Below are 23,694 nucleotides of genomic sequence, written 5' to 3' on the forward strand. Positions count from 1 at the left end.
TCTTTAAGTTGTTTGTATACAAATTATGTCTGTCTTGCAATTGATTGGCTAACCTCAGAACTATAAAATAGCCTTTTGGCCTTTTTAAAGGGGTCTTGCTCTTTTTTTTCCTATTGAAGTCTACTTGTAATGTTATAAAACATTTAAAGTCCAACTTCAATGATCAGAGATACAGAAGCATCAACCATTTTTTTTCTAACATTGGCACTGTGATGATAATATGCATTTTGTTTTTACCTCATTTTACCTACATTCGCTTGCAAATCAATCCTAATCACAGGCCAAATTTCTGACTAGCAGTTATTTGCCAATGAATATGTTATTGTTTGTTTTCAATAAATGCTCCTTTTGGACTGCAGAGGAAGTTCTGAAAGCTACAGAGTGTGTTTTCATAGTACATCATAGTCTTTGATCTCAAAAGATCAAGGAAAACTTGACTCGTCATGATATGACCCCTTTAATATTAAACAGAAAAGTTTTGTTTAAAAGTTCCAAGCGGCTTTTCCCAACAAATGGCACCATAATTTCTGATTTGTTCTGTGAATTTAAGCTCTTGGACTGCTCACAATGCAGAAGCTCTGAACTAGAATTAGTTTTTATGATTAGGACTAGCTTGCACAGACTCCAGACCAGCACCTGAATCCAGAGCCTGGACTGCGTATCGATCAGTATTGATCTCCATAGCGCCCATGAGTGAGAGTGACAGAGGGAGAGTGATAATAGGCTGAATTTATGAGCTGCATGTGGTTGTTCACAGTGATTTATACTCCGAGTGTGGGATGACCTTCAACGCTCTGGAAACAGTCTGTGTGCTAAAATCAAATAAATTACATGACACCGTGAAAGGGAGAGGAATCTTATGGATGTCAAAGAGTTGTAGATGAGAATCCTAACATCCTAATGTATAATCATATTGTTACCATGAGAGAAACACAGAGGGCCATGTCATACACCAGGCCCAAAGCAACACCAGGCATTCGGCCTCGCATTGAAAATGTTCAATGGGCTAAAACTAGCTTAAAAAAGGCTTTTTTTTAAAAGGTCCCATGACATGGATTTTTAAAAAATTTTTATAATGTTTTCTGAGGTGTACTTGTATTTTAAGTATGCTTTTTACATCAAAAAATGTCATAATATAGAAATAAAAGGCATTTTTCCTATACTGATATTAGCCCTCTTGCTTGAATGCTCTGTTTCAAGGGGCGTGTCTGCTGTAAGACTTCAGTGAAAAAGCCCACTGTTGTGATTGGCTGACATCTTTGCATTTGAAATGAGTGGCGGAGGGGGCGTGGTTTATTGAGGCGAGCAGCACTGCCAGTCCAGACAGAGAGAGAATGAGTCGAGCTGGGGAAAGCTCGGAATAAACACTGATGAATACTGCAACATCGAACTTTGCAATGTTATTTCTCTCACAAAATGCTTTCACCACAACTAACAACAAACACGACATCGACATGAATACAGTAAGGCCGGCAACTGCAAGTGTGCAAGCATGCAAGGGTGCCATCTCGGCTGTGTGGCGTGTCCGTTTTTATTTCAGCTCCCATGTTAACAGGTTAGAGCTTGCACACTGCCTACGTAACAAGCGGCAAAAACACGTGCATGCTAGAAAAAGAACTAGGTTTATATGTCATTTTGACACAAATACATATTTGTAAATGACATTATGATGTTTGAAGTCTCTAGGTTAACATAAATGCAGATATAGGCCTAATTGTAATAATAAAATAAAAAAAACAATTATTAATTTTAAATTTTTGCACCTGTAAATACAGAACAAATTATTCTGTAGCCTATTTTGCCATCATTACTATAGATATGTAGGCTATGGTCAATGCCGACGTTGTCTTTGCTGTATCAGTACTTCAGTAGGCTATTTCAGCCTGGTCTCATCGTTAATACGTAGGTATTAATACGTTACTTTCAAAGAGACTAAACGTATGTCTTAGTACATTTGGAGAAGTGCTAAAATGTAAAATATAGACGTATTTGCAACATTTAAACGTAGTATTATTACATTTTTACAGCTAAAAAACGTAAATTTTAAAATACTGGTAAAAACATTTTTTTTTTTTTTGTTATATCAAAGATATCATATAATTTCCCTTTGACCCTTTTATTGATTAATGTACGATCCCTTAACACTACCCCAAACCTAAACCTACCAATTTAATACAGAATATAAAGAAAATAAAAGGTAAAACGTTGGAAAATGACGATTTTGATAACAATATAGCATTAAAAAAATATTTTGAACGGCTAATCCTACACTTACCCCTAAACCTACCCATTAGCATTTATTAAAACAACGTACTGTTATAAATCAAAGCATAACAGACAGACCAGTGTAATCACAATTTATTTATTGCAAAAATGTCAAAAGCGGTACCAAAAGTCATTCAAATGAAGATGTGTTGCAGTCGCAGTCCTCTCTGGTGGTATATAACGTTAAAGGGTTACTTCAGCGATTAGCATATGGCTTTGTATCAGTAGAAACCCTGGAGTATATTCAAATGATTGTGCTTTCCCCCCTCATATCCCCCTGAGACAAGAGATTTATGCATTTTATTTCTGGAAAAATTCCTCCTATGATGCAAATTGACGATATTTGCATCATAGGAGGAATGTTTGGAATAAGGCTAAAGACTACAGCCAGCAGAGGGAGCCATTTCCGCATGGTTTGAACTCGCGCATGGGGGATGGGAGATAACACTCAGCTGGCAGGGAGAGCTCAGCAGGCAGCTGCAGGCACTCATTTAAACGGAGCTATGGTGAGCAATGTAAGTGTTTTAACTTCTTAAATTAATTTCTATGAAAGTTAAGCTTGCAAAGGCATGAACTGAAAAGCGCCAGACTGAACTCGCGTTGTGAATGTATGCCGCGAGTGTAGTCGCGATTACCTCAGCTCTCATCACGAGCTCATTAGCTAATTTCTCTCTCTCTCCTGCAGTTAGTGCTCAGTGCTGTGATATCGCGCGGCGACTCACTCATTATATTGAACAGACACGTTCAGGTTTTTAATTGTAGTGTCTTCAACTCAGTCACAGTAATGGCTTTGGGAATGGTCTAACAGGGCAGCGAAGCATTTTGGGAATTGTAGTCTTTCATCCCCATGAGGCAAAAATACATTTTCTGTCTTTTCTCAGTCTAGAAGGCACCAAATTCAAAAATAATTTAAAATTTCTACTACATTGATGACCCAGTTTAAATAGAGATTCATCTTCCCAGCGCTGAAGTACCCCTTTAATAGTTTTGTATGAGGTACAGAGCAGAATGTTAGCTATCAATCAATGAAAATATTAATCCGGCTTCTCTCCGTGAAGTTGCGCGTTTCCCATTTCAAATACAAATCGACTGAAACACGGCATGTCAAAAATCTGTGACGAAGCAGGCGAGAGCCAATGAGCGTTCGATGCCACTGCCATAAAACATGTCGTAACGCTTCATGAGGGCGCGTGTTTTGTGAATTGATGTATCTTGTGATCGCCAGTTGCTGAATAGGAAAAAATGCCTTTTTATGTCTCACAGCAAACAGCAAGCTAAATACTACAAAATGGTTGGCAAGAATGTTATTCATCTGACGGTTTTAAAATTCAGTCTTCTTTTAACATTGTCTAGTCATCCGAAATGAGTTTGTAGCAGAAGTCACGAGAGCAAAATGTTATTTTATATTAGGTTGATTAACTTAGTAAAATGCATTTAATAAATGTGACTGAAAACATGTATTGATGTGACTATTGGATATAAAATAAACAATATTAATGCCACGATTTATGGGAGCCTGGTAACTTACACGTACACACTTGGATACGTAGATAATTTACATTTTAGTGCTGTCAATACGTCAATATTGTACATTTTAGTGCTGTTAATAAGTCAGTATTGCACGTTTTATTGTGTTTGAAAACGTTAGTAAATGTACGTGTAGTAGAATCACACTTTACGTAAAAATACTCACGTATTTTCATGAGATCACGTTGGCTATTTATGATTAACATGATTAACATGAAGAATAGGCTTTCTCTGTACATCAATAGCAGCAGCAGCGCCGCAGCTTAACAGCGTCATTCATTATAACGGCAGTTTGGACAATGTGCACTGCAGATATGTGTGATTGACAGAACCCAACATTATAAAGTGTGTTCTTTGATCGTGCTCTGTAGTTTAATCATTTAAATAGCAAATTGATTCTAAATGCTGCTAACAGAAATCATGTGAAGTTGATCGTTTTAGTCCCTGGCTTGATTCATTGATGCATCAAGATAACCAGCGGCAGGACTGACAGTATTAAACGATTTAGAAAGGAAGTCTGTGTGAACTTGAATGATTAGCTACACATCAGAAATCACTGATCACAGATCAGCCATTAATGAACACTGTTACTCACTGTTTGTGGTGGTTCTGTTGAATCCATATGGTAAAGCCTGTGCTGACTGAATCCATTCTCTACTAATTCTCTGAGCGGGTAAAGCAGAGGAAGGGGAGGAAACTCCTGATGACGTCATAACAGGACAATTCAGGATCAGCTCGTCTGAGCTCTCAATTTCTCAGAGGCAGAGAAAGACGCCCAACACTCGGTTTACACTGATCAAAATTTCTAGCCACTTGGGGACAATATTCAGGCTAGGGGAACTCATATTAATGTTGAAAAACCTCATAACATAAAAAATTATAAGCCATGGGACCTTTAAAGGGCGTGTTAGTAATGTGCGACTATAAGGCGTGTTCACAACGCGCGTACACTGTGCTTTTTACACACACAGAACACAAAACATAAAATAAAACGATTCCTCTCTGGAGAAGCATTCAGTCTTTCTGCTTGCAGATTCTGTCATGTAAATAGCGAATCTGTCATGGTACACGCACAACTGGCTTTTAAAGGGAATGAAGTGGAACTCTAGATTGGTTTATTGAACGTTACACCCAAAACACATTCATTACTCAGTAAGAGACTAGGTACAATGCTTTTGGACCATGCGCCTGACGCGTCATGCAAGATCGTTAAAATAGGGCCCAGAGGTTGTATATCAGTTTTTTATTTTTCTTAAAATTAAATAGGGAAATGCTTGAAAAGTGACTCTCAGAGCAGCTCTGAAGATGTTTTAATGTCCTCAAATAGTGAGGCGGCAGATGCAGAAAATGCATGCTTTTAAATGTGTGAAGTAGATGAAACCACGGCATTCACACAGAAAGTCAGACTTTTTGTGCTTTAATATTCATATACACTAGTTCATATCTTGTCCATTAGTCTGTACAGCCTACTTTTGATTTCATCCAAAATTCTCTAACACTGTAAGGTCAATATTTATGACTGGATTCCTCGATTCTTTCCACATATTCTACATCACTGAAATCATATGGCCCCACTTTCTCAATATTATGAGCAACACCACGCAGTTCTAACACACCTGCATCTGAAATTGAATACTTCGCTATATAGTATGTGAAAAACAGTGTGGCAAAATAAAAATATGTTCGAATACATCGATTCTGAAGTGAGCATTTGATGGATACTTTACTATCCCATGAGGCCACAGGAGAGGATTTATGAAAGGCAGTGAAGCAATGCAACGGACACTGGTAGTTCACGTGACAGTGACATAGATATAGAACATCCAAATTTCATTCATACTATACATTCCTACTATACAGAGCAAACCTTTTTTTAATGGTCGCAAAGTAAAATTAAATTCAGATGTAGTACTTTACTCACACAGTACAAGATTTCAGACGCAGCGCTAGAGAAAGCGACTGGTGTGCGTGTTCACCTTTATTTGCAGTAGAGATGTTCCAGGAGCGGTGCTCTCAAGTAAACTGATGTTATAAAGCGCCTGGCTGAAGATCGGCCTGTTGTCATTCTCGTTGATGAGGTCGATGAAGACCCGAGCAAACCCCACATGCTCCAACAGAGACTCGTTGGCATACAACTGGAGAAAAGAGCACAAATGTAACCACAGCCACCATCAGCATCAATGACATCACATAAAAAAACACCAAAAACCTATAAAGGAAACATTTTAAAGCATCATCCAAGATGGAAAAAACTTTGAAATGAAATGACTATTTCATTCAGTATTAAAAAGTATCAATAAAAAAGATAATTGGTCTAATTCTAATTCTAAGTCTAATTAAAAAGTGCTATATTATATAGTAGTTGCTTGTTCTAGGCACTGTATAGACAACATTGTTCTTATCAGCACTGAGTGTTTCAAATCAGTCAAGAGGTTACATTTCAGTTAGAATACTCCCTTAGTAGACAGGTGGCTACATAGGCACTAAACAGCAAGGCAGCTAGCTAGGTTTTGGAACAGAACCAATATTTTCATATTCAAAAAACAATTTAATGAAAATATCTGTTTTATATCACTTATGAGACTTTTATATCACTATAATATGTGGCGAATGAGCAGAAAAATGTTTTGTACATGTATTCTTAATACAAGTAATCTGTTACATTATATGATATATTTCTGAAATGTAGGCCATGATTTTATTGCTTAATACTATTTTCCGCCAAATAATTTTAAATGAGCTTAAAGATATTTTGATGAAAGACTGTTTGAAAAAAAAAAAAAAAATATATATATATATATATATATATATATATATATATATATATATATATATATATATTAAATGCCAATTTAAAATCAAAGGAATAGTCCCCCCCATTATATATATATATATATATATATATAGTTTCAGTTTCCAAATGACTCACTGAAGTCAAAACTTTTAGATAAATCAGAACAGATGTTTGCAAAAAACAAGGCTAACTGGTTGAGGTAGCGCCTGTTTGAAGGAATCTCCTGTATACGGGTCTACAACAGTTTCTGATTGTGTTTTGTGCCGGTGTAGATTGCAGTCATTTGTCAGTTCAGCTATAAGTCCATCGCTGTAGGGAGCAGCTCCAGTCATTTAAACTAAATCAACTGCAAACACACAGCTGAACTCCAGCAGCATGACAGCACTGCCAATAATCGATTTGTATTTCATTTTCCCCGTTCTAAATCTCTGTGTTTATTTCCCTAAAAACACCTACTCAACTAAAAGAAAAAGAAAAAAAAACTGCCCAAGCCTGATCATCTAGTATAAATATAATGTTTAAATAAAAAGCAGCACTTGAGAGAAGACAGAGCTTTGCAGTTGTTCATGTAATGTGTAATGTTGTCTGCGACTCTCGGGAAATGCTCCAGGTAAAGTAAATATTTGTATGTATTTGATAATATTGTTAAATAAAGGCTTTCTTTTTATGCATGTACAACATCAGAAACATACAAATCTTTATAAATTCATCTAAGGTTCATACAAAAATTCACACAATTCATAGATTGATTTACTGTATTTAAAGTACGATAAATTCATGTGATATAACACACTTGTCCTAATACATATTTCACATACATTCTTGTTTATACTGGAAGTATTTATGACCATTAAAATATTAATATATGTGTGCCTAAACCACAATTCACAATTCATATGAACATATGCTACGTATAATTAGATTAGGGTCAGTAATTTTCATTTTTAAAGAAAAAAAAACTTTTATTCAACATTCTTTAAATCAAAAGTCTTTAATATTTTAAAAAAGAAAAAATATATATATATTTTACTTATCTACCCTAAAATAAATATTGCAATCAGCATATTGAAATGATTTTTGATTTGTTAGTTTTTTTGACAATAAAGACTTAAAGCAGCACTAGATAACTTTTCAACCTTCATAATATATTTTTTAAGACTCTTATGATGATAAATCGACTTACAATAGGTTGAGTGACACGTCTGCCATAGCCTGATGGGGTCTGTATCGTTTTTAATCGTACTTTTAAACTTCGGGTTTCGGGTAGTAACCCGAGAAAAAAAAAAGAACTACAAAATTCGACTGCTTTACGGCATATACGTCACTTCCACCAACACCCACACTTCCTTACATTCGGACGTGCGAGCCCAACTTTGTTCGTCGGATAATATAGTCTCCGAAGCAGCAAAGACAAATAAGAAAGAAAAGGTTTTGTTGGAGGAAAGCAATAAGAGGAAATGAAAAAATGATGGGATTAAAGGCAGGACGAGGATCAAAATGTGACCAGGGTTTGCTCGTCGGCGTGAGCTGAAGGAGGCGTGCCCGACCGATGCTGTCATGCTTGTTACGGTGAGCCACTCAAACATTGAACTGAAGTATCATATAGATTCTGTAAAACGGTAACCAATAGACTACTATAATGACGCTGGCTTGTAAACGTGAGCATTGTGATTATTTGGCGTTTGAAAAAAATAAAACCCATGAAATTATATTCATATGACATGCTGAAACATATGCCACTGACTGTAACGTTACCTGGGATGAAGGCATTTCACACGCGACGCCAGAAGAACTCCTCTTGCAGTGTTCAGGGGAACTGTTAGTGCTGTACCGACCCGCGGGACGCTTTTATGAAGTTATTTGGCCCGCACCGCACCACTGTATATATTTTTACAACCCGCCGCGCACCCGCGACCATTAAATAGACATACGGGGTCCGCGGGTTATGAGACGAACCGCGCATCACTAGTTCAGGGCTATCAGGGTTGTCATGTCAACAAATGCACGCGCGATGGCATCCCCTGTTGTAGGATGACAGCTCTTACGACAGTAGTTGAGGACATTATTTTTTCCAAACTGTAGGGGGACCCCGAGAGCAAAAGTAGCCAAGTGGGGCTTTAAGGTTTGCCATCACATGAATTAATAACTAGGGGTATCCCCGACTAAGGATTTAGACATTCGAATCAGAACTGTCGAATCTTTCTATGGTCGACTGATAGTCGAATCATCTGTGTGTGTGTGTGTGTGTGTGAATGGGTTGGGAGGGGCACGAGACTAGTCAGCAGGAGGGTAAAACTATTTTTATTTTCCTTTACACACTGCAACAACTTTTAATAAAGCGACCAAAACTGCCTGCCAACTGACAGATGAACCGACAATGGCTTTCTTATTTAGGTTTAAATAAAAGGTAATGTGGTGGATAAACATTCGTAAAACGTTTTCTCATAACATTTTAAATCTGCGTTCGAAATACATAACATGACATAAATATATAAAAGAACATTTTGATAAATAAACCTAAAACAATACCTGCATAGAGAGGATAAGAGCACTTTGAGTGCGTTTACATGCACGTTCTTAAGCCGATTGTGCCTAAAGGTGGTCACACACCAGATGAGAAGTTCAGCGCCGATTCTCAGTTATCTCACACCGGACGCGTACATTATATACGTGCAAGCTCAATTTTGAATCGACTTTGACAGAAGAGCTGCACCATGAGTGTATCTTGTAGCACAGGGTGAATTCAGTATGTACATTGACGATTTGAGGGAAATATAATATACATTTTACATAAAATCTTGAAATGGCAGTCTGTGGCGCGGCAGGATTTTAAACAACTTCCTGAGTCGCTGCGGACAGGCGGCGAATGCTGACGCCGGTGTGTGTACACTCATTGAAAACAATGTGTTCGAATTTTAAAGGCGCGACGCTGAGCTTCGTATCAGTGCCGGTGCGAAGCCCAGCACCCTTAAAGGGGTCACACACAGCTGATGCGATGCTCAGCACCACGCAGCGCCGCGTCTTTAAAATATTGCGCACCCCTATATTGCCAAAATGGTATGATCCTCCTTTCATAACAGTGAAGATTCGACTGTGAGATCGGTAGTTGAATCCGGCTCCGTATATCATTGCATAGAATCTTCGACTATTCGGGGTCACCCCTATTAATAAGTACATTTTTTTATATATAGACAAGTAAACAGTTCTATAAAACTGCCGTCACCATGTTAGAGTATTTACTGTATTTTTGATCAAATAAATGTGGCTTTGGTGAGCATAAGAGACGTCTTTCAAAAATATTTAAACAATCTTTAACCTCAAACTTTTGAATGTCACCTACAGAAACTGATCACCCAGGGATTGAATAAGTGAGATTTGGGAAGTTAATCTGGATAAATGAATGTGTGTTTTCTACACTCACAGAAAAGCTGTAGCTTCTGATGGTTTCGTAGTCCAGCGGGACGGCCACACGCACGCGGAGGTCAGCTCTGCCCTGCACTGAGGTGGGAGAGATGCTGAAGTGATCAGAGTTATTTCCAGTCAGGATCACCTGAAACATGCTGTTCACCCCCTGTAGAGAAAGACAGAGTCAATTCAAAAGACTTTGTTTCAAGCCTGGGATACACTTACCAATTTTAGCAATCCTACAAGATCATTACAAATCAAAATGTGCGACATGAATCTATTAAAGGGATAGTTCACTTTAAAATGAAAATTCTGTCATCCTTTACTCACCCTCAAGTTGTTTCAAACCTGTATGAATTTCATCCTTCAGCTGAACACAAGGGAAGATATTTTGATAAATGTCAGTAACCAAATAGTTAACTGGAGCCTCTGACTTCCATAGTATTTTTTTTTCCTACTAGGGAAGTCAATGGCTCCAGTTAACTGTAACAGATTCAACCCGGCGCTCTGGTGGAGTTAGATAGTCTGTAATATGTGCTCTTGGGAAAGGGAAAAGTCGAATGACAAAAAAAGGCAGGTCCAAGGCACTCAGTTAGGTGAAGGATAAGGAAATAATTAAAAAGCCTTTATTAGGTATGGCTTAAGTCATTTTAAAATAAAATGGCTTTGCCCTGATGAAGACCAATTTGGGTCGAAACATGTTGGCTCTTGTATTTTAAAATGACTTAAGCCATACCTAATAAAGGCTTTTTAATTATTTCCTTATCCTCCACCTAACTGAGTGCCTTGGTTCCAGTTAACTGTTTGGTCAGTAAAGGTCAGTAAAGGATGACAGAATTTTAATTTTAAGTGAACTATCCCTTTAAACTTGGGTACGTATGTATGTAGACTGTACGATGATAACACCTGTTGACTCGCAGGCTACGATGCACGTTTCTATAGAAGAATAAAATGTCATCAGCATGCGTTGGTGGTAAAAAAAAAAAAAGAACATGATGAGTCACACTTTGCAGTTGTAGTTTTTATGTGCTGAAAAAAAAGAGAGAAAGAGGCTAAAAAGGAAGGGAAAAGAGCTTAAGGTAAGCATTTTTACGTTTTAGCGCCATGTTGTGTTGATTTCATGTCACATTTTTATTGGCTGGTTGTGGCAGCAAACACACTGTGCGTTGATCATGCTAAATTTCTGACACTGTCAGAAAAAGATTGTAGACTATCTTTGGTCGCAAGACTGTCACGGCTGTCTTTGACCCTCTCTCATCGTACAATATAGGACCACCGATTAGGAGCCACGATCACAGAAATCATCACGGCTGTTTCACGATGCCAATCTTTCGTTTGGGACAGCCGAAAATCGTGCAGTGTATCCCAGGCTTTAGGAGGTTAATCCTACCCATATCACACATCAGTAGCAGCAAAAGTGTTTTGCAATACAACATCAACACAATACGCAAGTACATTGCACTTATTTTTTTTTTTATATAAGTACATAATAGTTAAAGACACCTAATATAACAAGATCAATATTCTTTAATTAGTCGGCATGAAATTAAAGTTGCAATAGTCATTTTTTTGCTCTATTGTGACGATATCCGAATGAAACAGCTTCTCAAACAAGAAAAAATTTAGGTTGGGACTTAATTTTGACCATGAGAACTGATTGGATGGTTGTGGTTTGCTATTGGTCGATAGGTTGTCCCACACTCGCACCAGTAAACACGTCATTAGACAGTAGACGAGATGGTGCTGCAAGAGGGAGGGAAAGTTATTTTGATGAAAGATTCTGGCACATGAATTAAAAAAATTGCATCAATATAAATACTGCAATATTATTCCATTAAAAAACGGTCAATATCGTCATTGATATCATGTGAATGTATAGCTCTAATTTGTGTCTACTTTCACTTCTCCCAAGGAACTTGAAAAACATCTGAGAAGATGTTGAGTTTTAAAGGAACCATGAGCCAGAAGCCAAATTTAGCATCCACTGTCCATCGCACCTCCAAAAAGTTCCTTTCTCATCATTCTAACAAATGTGAGAGTGTGTTTTGACAGGGATTTTATCGGACGGACTCGAAATAAAACTTCAAACCTCACATAATAAAGTAATAAAATGTTCTGCAATAATCATTTCTGTCTCTTGTCGCTGTTTCAGGTACAGAGAGATCCCGAACAAATGAAGAGATGACAGGAAGTCCCTCATTAGTGTCATTCTCTCTTCCACAAGGTCGGTGAGAGGAAGACAGGACATATGGCAGGAAGTAAATTCAATGATGACTCATCACCATCTTAGAAAGTGCAGTTTTCATACTGTACACACGCTGCATCACACGCTCTGATTAAACACAGTGCTAATGCTCGAGTGAGACAGCTGGCGGTTACAGTGATGGCGAGATCTGCTGACTGAAAACCACAGTTGTGTGAGCTGTCACAACAACTTATGACGAGAAGGAATATGTGGAATATCGTTCAGACGGAAAGTGAGGCAAGCATACTGACGCCCCCACCCCCTAAACACATACACAGACGTAAACACGGTGAAAAAGAAATAATGGTAAGCATGGTGAGAAAATTCTGTGATTGATTATTGTGTGTGTGTTTACTTGCGGCTTATCTCTACTAAGTCCACACTTATCTGTCGCTACAATCACTCCATCTCTTCGAGTCTCCTTCTCTCTTTCTTTTTTTGCCGTAATCTCTCTCTCTCAAACAAAAAAGGAGAAGATGGGTTGAGGGTTTTGCTCTTATCTGATCTTACACGCACACACAAAAACTGACAAACCAACATGGTAGACCTGCAAACCTTGTATATTTGTTAGAGCTGGGCGATATAGTGAATGCTTTTGCTGTTATTTTTTCTGGAGATATAAAATTAAGCAACATTATGAATACCGTAACGGTTTTAATGCACATTTTTATTTGTTCATTAAGCTTCCGAAGGAGTGTGTCAGAGTAATTTAGCATACACGCAGTAAGAGTTCAACTTGATTAAATAAACACCTCCGATGATTGATATGGTATTGTTATGTTGGTTCATAAAAATGTCATTAAAAAATAGCTTGTATTCGTTTAGCGAAAAATGGTGAAAATAGTTAAAAATCTCAAGATATACATACTTAAAAAGGGTGAAATTATATGGGAGATCAGAACTACTTATCACACATTTTACTCTATGTATTTCCACAATTATTGACGAGGTAGAAACTTTTGATGCAGTTTATGAGATATGTTGTCTCAACAGCTCAAAGACCTCTAGCTAAATTGAAATAATAAAAAGATTTTTGAAACAAAAACAATGAATCAAACAGCAAAAACTGTAAAAGGTTAATTATTTTAGTTAATGTACATTCATTATTTACTTGACTCTTGCCTTTGTTGTATTCACTTGTTTATTGTGATTAACAAAATCTGAAAATGGGCCCGAAAAATATAATTTGTCCTTAAAAACTAAGTGAAATTTCAACTAAATTGAACGAGCTTAATATTTCAATTCATGTAAGAATAATACCAAAAAACACTGTTGTTTATCTAACAGCAAAAATATGATGGTACTGAAGTTAAGTTTACAGGATAAAACTAAATTCAATAAAATGGGGAAGGAGCTCAGTGCACGAGGCAGGCATAAGCAGAACGTCTAAAGAAATGGAGAGATGACAGAAAATACAAAAGAAAAAAAAAGGGTAAAATAATTTTTAAAAAGAAGGATTACGATCAGGCAAGAAGTAGGACATGCATTAATCAAAAATCAGATACTTGTGACAACTTCTCCGGTCTCTACTGCTCTATACACTATTTGTATGTACTACATACAAATAAAAGCACAATGCTTAATGAAGGACACTGCTACGTGCGTGCGCGCACACACACACACGCACACACACCCTGCCGCCAGGTTCCATTTTGCAGTCGAAGCCGTTTGTGACCGCAACGTGGTGAATTGATCCGGACAGAGAAAATAGTTTCAGAGTTCAATAAACATTTAACCTGAGGTGTTTCTTTACAGTGGAAAACACACAGAACGAACAAGAAAATAATAGAGAGATTGAGTGCATGAAATAAAGGACGCTAACCACAGACACAAAAAAAAAACAGCACTCCAGGTTAATCTGAGATATTCACTTGTTTTTTATCTCTCAGTTATGAAAATCCCTCCATCATGCCACTCCTCAGGCCGGATGCTGTAATTGAGGTGCTGAATGAAGAGCCGGAGAACGGACACTAAACAGACGAGGAGAGACCAAACGAGTTTGTGTCAGTTGAACTCTTATATACAAGCATAATCAAGAGATTCATTTGTTTAGATATTCTTCTCTGAATCATCATGTTTTATGATCTGCAAACGATTGTAAACACAAAGCTACAAATGCAAATGTGACCCAACAAACACATTTTTCCTAAGAGTTAAAAGTTTGTTGTTGTGCAAACTAACCAGCTAGCTGCCGACTGATTGTCGTGTGGATTGACACAATCATTAATCCTGACTTTCATTTTGATCTGCATTAACCTTAATGCTAATGAAGAAATGCACACTGCATTTGCTGACATAACACCTCATTATCTCTGAATGATCATCCGTTTGAAAGTACGCTGCCTGAGATGCTGTAATGGACTATTGGAGTGGTTTTATAGCTTTTAAGGTGATGTGTGTAATTTTTTTCTGTTAAGACGCATTCTCCTATCTTGGCTTGATATGCACAGACAGCTACAAGCAAATGATTAATTGGTTGATTCCTGCAACAGAAGTAAACAATGTGACTCTGTGGCACTTTCAAAACACTAAAATACACTGAAAAATGTTTACTTCAAAATAACACACTGACTTAAACATGAAATTCTGAAAGAGAAATAATATTTTGTTGTAAAACACCTAGCAACTGCCTAGCAACCACCAGAACAATCTAGAAATCACATAGCAACACTCTAGAAACCCCATAGCAAAGCCCAAGCAAATAAACAGGACACCAAAGTAAATATCTAAATATATACCATATAGGAGCCATCCAGAAAACACAAGCAACTGCTTAGCAATGTCCCTAGAAACTACATAGAAACCCCTTAGTAATCATCTATAAGAACTAACAACTGCCTAAAAAAACAACTACCCAAAACACTATAGCAACTCTTCTCAATGTCCTAACCACCAATCCCCACCTAGAAACACCTTAGAATCCACTTACAACATCTTAGCAACTACATAGCAATGCCCAAGGAATTACTCCATGCCAAACCAATAGAAAACCCCAACAACTGCTGATAAAAGCCAAGCAACCCCAATAACACCTAGCAACCACATAGCAATGCCCTTTTAGCTTAATGTTTAGCTAACTTCTCCGGTGGGGTCAAATTATAAATTGCATTGCATGAGACAAGCCTAGAGATAGCACGTCCTGAAAATGACCTTTATATCAACTTTCATTAACTTTATATTAACCCAGTTAATATAAAGTTTTATATAATATAACTGACCTAGTCTCGTGTAGCCGGACCTTTAGACTGACAAGGTCTGAACTCCATTGGTTAAGGACCGCCCATAGGTCGTCTGACTGACACGTAAAGCAACCAAATCACAGTTCATTTTGAACGAATCTTTAATGTGACTTGATAACGACGGGTTTTCTCTGAGAGCGATTCGTTCATTTTGTGTTGACCGTGCATGCAAAACATCCCATGTGTTCTGACAAGGAACAGAATTGATAAGTTCATCTTTCGAGGCTTCGGGTTTGAGTCATTCCCGTTCATCAAGTCCCAGCCCCATAGACAAGGCTACAACAGAAACAGAAATGATTCGTTCTCTTGAGTCTTCGGTCCGAGTCTCGTTCTTTTGTCACGTGACGTGACAGCCGTGTTGGACACAGAAATAGTTCATTCAAAACCTTCCTCACAAACAAGATTTTTTTCGATAGTAGGCCTATAATAATTGATTTCCCTATGAATCCTGGACACATTGGGTTGGTCAGAATGGACAGGCATAATAACAGTTTATTGCCCATATCTTCTGATGATTTTATAATAATAAATATATTACAACATGCCGTCAATAATACGACTGTAATGCTGTATATGTTGTGACTTGTGAGATACTGAACCGGCGCGGCCATGTGACGAAAGAACGAGACTCAGAGTCAGACCCGAAGAACGACTTGAACGAGAAGACTCAAGAGAACTAATCTCTTCTGTTTCCAGTGACTGCATAGTTTTGCCTATATGGGGCTGGGACTTGATAAACGAATGAGTCGAAGACTCGAGAGAACTAATCTTTTCTGTTTCCGGATGCATGTATTATATGAGGCTGTCACGGCCCACATCAGACATGATGACGGAACTAACGGCTCGAACCAGAAGTCACGAGAGGTGTAATAATCTTATAGGGAACAGAAGTGATTAAATGTGAAGTGACTAAAGAAAGAACGATTTGCATCGGGATGTGAGGCAAGCTAAGCAATTAATTCATAATTTTATTCTAAAATGCCATGCCTGCATTAGTTTATAGTTTATTTTGTTATCCAAAAAGTACTAAATGTGTTAGATTAATATTAGATTCTGCTTAAATGAACGAAATGACTTGGAAAAAGATTTGTTCATTTTCATTGTCTCAATTTTGAATCGACTTCTGACAGGAGAGCTGCACAATGAGTGTATGTACATTAGTACATACATCAGTGTGTACATTAACAATTTGAGGGAAATATAATATGCATTTAATATAAAACCTTGAAATGGGGCTCTGTGGCGTGGCTGGATTTTCAGGAACTTTTCAAGGTTTTCAACAGTCGCTGCGGACAGGTGCCGAATGGCGCCACCGGTGTGTGTACACTCATTGAAAACAACGTGTTCGAATTTTAAGCGCCACTGAACTTTGCCTCCAGTGTCTACCCCCTTACGGCAACGTGACGATTTAATGATCTACAGCAAAATAGAGCGAGCTCTGGTAATAACTAAGCAAATATTTAAATACTACAATAAATTACTACAAATGCTAGAAATTACATCAAAAGTGGAAAATGTTGGTTAAAAACTGACATGGGGACCTAGGACTGACCTGACCACAAACTCTTTTTTGCCCAAAACCATATACTATATAGATCCAGCTGACAGCTCAGCTTCTACCAGGATCACCACATACACACACACACACACACACACACACACACACACAGAGTAAAGGCAAACCATCCCTGCACACATCTCTATCCATAATCAAAACCACTAACTGTCAAGCATTCCAGACTAGAAGAAACCTCTCGTCATGTTTGTGCTCTTAAAAGCCTTTGAATGCAGGCGACACGGAGGACGGCGCTCGAGATCGATGACGGAATTACATCGGCGGTTAAAATAACCCCTTGTTTTTGTTTGGAGCGCTTAGAGAGCCATTGTAGCTGATGGGGGCTATTTAAAGAGCCATCCAATATGCAGGGATGTCAACACTCACTGGCCATAAGCGTAATTGCCCGTCCATTTGCCTGAACCACTACAGAAAGATAAAAGGTGCCTGTCACACACATCAGCAGGAAAGTTTGAAGATGAACCATACCGAGAAAGTTTAGAAACACAAAAAATCCTAGGTAAGACTCACTGCGCTAGTATTTATGTGTCGTAGCAAGCGATGCCAATTTAAAATCAAAGGAATAGCCCCCCCCCTTTTATATATATATATATATATATATATATATATATATATATATATATATATATATATATATATATATATCACAATCTTGTTTGAATATCTACCAGTTTTGATATCCATGGTTCAGAGTAGTCAACCACTAATTCTTTCATTCCTTGTTTTTCATTGGTATTCTGTGAAACATGATGGTAGAATACACCTTCGACTCACTATTACAGCCTTTTACAACACACAGAACCATGGCTAATCGCACAGTAAATCCACTACATAATTTGCGAGCAGCAACTCTGTATTATCTGCAACTACAAAAACTTAGTGCAGATCGCATTGGAAGTTATCTATCTGAGGACTACTTTCAGGCGCTGCGTAATATCATTGCGCCGCTGCACACATGGTATGGCCGCAAAGTTCCATGATTCTTATGCAGGAATGAGAGAATAGTTCTTATCTATATCGTCTAAAAATCTAAACTTTTTATTATATGTATTTTATTATTAACTTAGTACGCAATGTAACTACAGAATAGGCCAGTTTTGGACCCACTTTATATTAGGTGGCCTTAACTACTATGTACTAACATTGTAACTAATCATTTGATACAATGCACTTATTGTGTACCTACATGTTTTTACATTGTACTTACATTATAAAAAATACCAGCATGTAATTACATCTGTAATTAATTTCGGTTGTTACATTTGTAATTACACAGTTTACACCTAACCCTACCCTTAAACTGACCCATATCACCACACCTGTCTCTAACTCTACCCGTATCCCACCTCAATATCAGCAAAGGTGTTTTGCAATACAATATGGGCACAGTAAGTACATTGTACTTATTTTTTAATGTAAGTACATAGTAGTTAAGGCCACCTAATATAAAGTGGGGCCCAAGTTTTAAATAGGAAAAATATTATCTTTGAAAAAAAAAAAAGAGTCTTTGAGCATGATGCTAATGGTCTAATATGATCCAATGATGTATGCTAAGCTATGCTAAAAGTGCTACCCCCAGATACAGAGATCGGCTGAATGGATTCAAAAACGGTAAAACTCAATTGTTTAACTCTAAGGGACTTGGAAAATGACCCAATTTTAAAAAAGTGGAGTGCTCCTTTAAAGGTGCCCTAGAATGTAAAATTGAATTAACCATGCCATAGCGAAATAATAAGAGTTCAGTACATGGACATCACATACTCACATACTGTGAGTCTCATTGCCTCCTACTTCTTATGTAAATCTCGTAAAATAAAAAACACAACGGAAAAAAAAAAGTGCTTCTCAACATAAGGCCAACCGTGACACAAGCGTTGGGGATCATTTAAATGCACCCCTCCAACATTTGCATCTGTCCAAACTTGTGCACTGTCAGGCGGCACTGCAGCCGGAGACTGCAGGTAAACAAACTGCTCTCATGGACACACTTCATGTTCCAGGCTGTGCAGGAGACTTTTCTACCCTTCCCACAGATGAAAAATGTCAACAGTCATGGTTGATGTTTATAATCGGATACCACAACAATTTAAATCAAGATCGTTCGTTTGTTCGGCCCATTTCAAGCAAACTTCGCTCAGCGTCTTAAACTGAAGAAAGTGGCAACTATATTCCTGCAATTACAACTATAGTCCTGCAAGCAGTAAGTAGTGATTTATCCACTTATTGACTGTTTTAACAATTTCTGATTAAATTGAAAGTTTCTTAGGGAGACAGCATTGTCTAGATAACGCAAGATGCTTACAGTAACAATAGGAAACTCCAAGTACCATACAAAATTAAAAAGTGTGTTTAATGGCAAAGGGTAATATTATTTTATATTTCAAAATACAACCGTAGATACTTTGCTTAGATCGTTCACTCGATCCTTCTAGCAAATGTCACTTTTTTCACCATATAAGTTAAAACGATAGTCATTTGACAAGGCTTTTCATTTTGTAAAAATATAAGTTATATATTTATATTTTTGAGAACTGAAGTAGGCCCATGATGTTTTTGCATGCTTTCAGAGTACATCACAGTCTGTGTCAGGACGGCTAGGACTCACGAGCCGCTTTAAGGTACTCGAGACTAGTGCAGTATCGTGAATAAGTCACGGCTAAAGGCTGTTGTTGGCACAGCCTCTCGTACCTTATTTCCTTACATATATTCGGAATATAATGTAATGAATTTGATTTAAAAAAATTACATTGCCTGACAGTGATATTGTCTTCTCATTTTAACCGGCATCATTAATGCAGCTTGATGCACTGAAGCCCAAAGCTGAACTAAAAAGGAGAGAGAAGGACAGCTTTACACCAATCCCCAAATAAACACCCGGCTTGAGCCTAAGAAGCCTCTTTAAACACATGCAGACAGAGGCTGAGGTGGTTATTGAACTCTTAGACCCTCTGGAAGACTGTTGTTCATCTTGCATTAGGATCAGAGTCAAGCCTCAGTGTGTTGAAGAGCTGCCATCTCTATTCGCCCGTGTGTTTAGAAAGTCTTGTGCTGAGAAAGCTGAAAATGATGCCTCTAATATGTAGCTGGTGCTGTATTTCTTGAGTAAGAGGAGATGCCTGATGCTCAAAAGAGAAAAAAGAGCTGTTTCCATGCCCTCAAAGACTGAAAGGACTCATATAATTTTGATTTGCCGATCAAAAGTGACAGGACAGTAAAATGTTTGAATTACTGACTGGTGGTGATACCACACTTGACTTCCTCCTTCCTGTTTAATTATCTGGCAATGTTCAGAAGAGCATACTAATATACTATTCTTATTATTTCTGCAGTATAATATATGTATACTGTGCACAGAATGCAAATTTCCTGCATGCATATAATACCTAGATGACATTTGCCAGAATAAGCATTATAAAATAGAATTCAGAGTTTGAATGATCCATGATATTATATATACTGAATGAATACAGCAAGGGTACATTTTTTTCTCGCAAGGGTCAGTTTATCTCTCACAATTCTCACTGTTTTTCACAATTATTACATGTTTTCCTTGCAGTTGTAACTTTTTTCTTAGAATTGTGAGATATGTTATACCGGTAAGTCCAGTTCTGGGGGGAAAAAAGCGAAAGAAAAGCTTTTTTTCCTATAGACTGACATAGTTGCTATAAACATTTGTGAGAAGGGGAAAAAAGCAGACCTGTGAGATAAAATCGCAATTACCTTTTTAATGTGTTATTCAGTGGCAGAAACAAGCTTCAATATTTATGCCGTACTACTATATATATATATAAGAAAAACAGTATGTAGTATACAGTGCAGTATACATGAGTAATATGTTAGTATGCCTCTCTCTCTCTCTCTCTCTCTCTCTCTCTCTCTCTCTCTCTCTCTCTCTCTGTTCCAGTATTTGAAGCAGGAATCAATGTCAAGTTGACTCATGTGGCTCTTATCTCTGATTGATTCTGATTGATAATTTGGTGCTGTATCTCACCTACTCAAAAGAAAATTAAACCCCTTTTTAAATCCTGGTGTGTGAGACCATGGATGTAAGTCAGAGTGTGTTTGTCTGTAGTACATCACACAGAAAAATAGGGTGTCAAAATTGTACCTTAAGCTTGACGCTGGGGCAGTACCCTTAAAAGGACATCTTTGTACCTTTTTTACTCCTTAAAGGTGCATATTAGTACCTTTGAGTACAAATGCATACCTTAAGGTACTACTATGAACCTTTTTGTGGTATAAATGGTACAACGTTTTTCTTTTAAGGGTACTGCCCCAGCGACAAGCTGTTGTACCCCTAAAGGTACAATTTTAACACCCTATTTTTCTGTGTATAAGATCAAAGCAGGTCGACATTTCATAGCAGATCTACCCTGTTTCATCCAATCATAAATTTGTCCGAACTCTCTAAAACAGCCAATGAACACCTGGCATTACAGTAAATAATATGTGTACAATAAGCATCTCCCTCTCTTACTGTATTACAGAAACTTCCTATCTTAATTCTAAGCTCAAGATTTGAAAAATATCTATTTTCTAAGCGAAGATTACTAAACGATAGGATTCCAAGTTTTCCAGTATAAAAGCTAGAAAAAGGTATCAAACAGCAAATGATGCTCATGAAAGCTAGCATTCCCTACAGACATCGGCCCTGTCCCAAATGGCACCCTAAACCCCGCACGGTCTTCCTCTGATTCCGCACTTTCACGACGTAATGCCGCTTTGACTGCCGGGAAGAAGTCCGCTGCGGACTCAGCAGAAGTGCACAACAAGGGCGCATAATGGCCGCAAAGGGGGCGCATGCGAGCACCCTTCTGAGACCTAAAATGACAAATGGGACACACTGCGGTCTGTGGACTTAACGGACACGTGCACGGATCACGGAGCAGTCCTCAAGATGGAAAGTGCACATGAAGTGTGCCATTTGGGACAGGGCCATTGATATTCACAAGCCATAACACTACAGCTCTATCAAACGGATACATATTTCCTAGGTAAATATTTCTCCCTCATGACTTAGCTTTTACACTTGTTCACAAATCAAACGCTTCAACTGCTAAACAATACATGCTGCTTTTGATACGCAACAAATTTCAAGAAAACCTGTTTGACTGCAAAACTTGACAACATTTTAAAATTAAAATGACATGTTTAGCAAGCATGACAATAAGTAAAGCAGTTTTAGCAATATTTTAACAATAAAATATTTATGTAATATTAAGTATTAACTAAGTATTAAAACTGCTTTGTATAGTTTTAATTCTTTCATATAATTGAATGTTTTTAAATTAACATTACATGTTTTCTTCATTCTAATATCAGGGCAGTCATATCACTGTGACATTTTGATTTTGGCTAAAAATATCAACATTTATTTTACTACTAAAACATTTAATCATGCTCATCATAAAAAAGTGACTATATATGAACTTAATTTTAAAGTATATTTGAGCATCATCTAACTGACCCTCAAATAATTGCATTGTTTTTGAACTAGTGAAGTAAAAAGGGGACATTTATCGCCAGCAAATACATTGTGAAATTCCTATCCCTATGATAACCCAGTGGTGAAGGATCAAAGTAAGGAAATCAGCCGTTCCTGGACAACTGACCTGGACCTGCTATTCACATACAACATAAACTATAAGTGCTGAGTCTGAAATGCCCATCTCTGCTAGAAAAATGTGTGGATGGCAGTGTCAAAAACTGCTTACAGATCGAAAAGAATTAGCATGGAGTTATGCGAGCATGTTGCTGCTGACTTGAGCACTTTACAGCCAGGAGAGCAGATTCAGAAGAGTGACTAGTTTGAAGCTTGACTGATAGGGGGTGAGAAGGTGAGAAAGGTTGACATGTGACTGATTCGAGCTCGTTTCGGAGCCTCTGCCATAAAGGGGAGCAGTGAGACCAGTCAGAAGTTCCTGATGTCAGAAGGGTCTATGTTGGAGAAAATGTCATGTTCATGGAAAGCACAAAGAAGTTTCTGCGAACAGCTTCTTTTACTCATAGGAATTTCAGGAAGAAACATGCTTGTCCATCTGAATATTTAATATGTGTCAGTGAAATCATGTGTGGGGGAAAAATATTCTCTTTTAAAAGTTTGTGTGTGAATGTCTCACCTCATCTTTGTCTTCGACCTGGATGTACAGAGGCAGAGCGAAGCCGACCTGCGCCAGCTCGGGGATCAAGACGCGATACTCAGAGCTGTTAAATCTGGGCGGATTGTCATTTTTATCGATCAGCAGGATGGTAAAGGTGGTCATGACGGTGGCAGACGAGGGCGAGCGGTCATCATTCAGCTCTGTCGCCTACACAGAGACAGAAAGATGTTTTTAATCTGATGTCTGCAATCTCAATATGTACAGCAGGGTCAAAAGGAAACTGCAGGTGAAATCTGGAGATCTGGAGAACTGGAATAAAGAGAACATTTTAAGATATGAAACAATTTCAACGCACAGAGTAAGAACTATTTTCAGAAAAATTGTGAATTTGATCTTATGAAGATGTTTTTATTTCCATTGAAGAACAAAATGGTCTTTGGATCAAATAATTTTGGCGAACATGGAAATTTAGGATATTTGCTTTCTGGAGAAATTGTTTATAATAGATTTTATTTATAACACACTTTTCATTACGAAGAATC

The 23,694-nt window shown here is 37.7% G+C and overlaps 1 protein-coding gene across 3 annotated transcripts in view; it reads right to left on the minus strand.

Moving 5' to 3' along the window:
- The window catches only part of cdh23 (cadherin-related 23), a 351,845-nt gene that overhangs the window by 117,399 nt on the left and 210,752 nt on the right, over positions 1-23,694 (minus strand). For all 3 annotated transcript variants that reach the window (XM_067422478.1, XM_067422477.1, XM_067422476.1), the window contains exons 11-13: positions 23,171-23,359; positions 10,008-10,157; positions 5,769-5,927 (exon numbers count right to left, since the gene is read on the minus strand). In XM_067422478.1, the coding sequence (XP_067278579.1) occupies positions 5,769-5,927; positions 10,008-10,157; positions 23,171-23,359 (498 nt within the window). The remainder of the gene's footprint in view (positions 1-5,768; positions 5,928-10,007; positions 10,158-23,170; positions 23,360-23,694) is intronic.

Source organism: Pseudorasbora parva, chromosome 17, assembly GCF_024679245.1.
Source record: "Pseudorasbora parva isolate DD20220531a chromosome 17, ASM2467924v1, whole genome shotgun sequence".
Classification (NCBI taxonomy): Eukaryota; Metazoa; Chordata; class Actinopteri; order Cypriniformes; family Gobionidae; genus Pseudorasbora; species Pseudorasbora parva.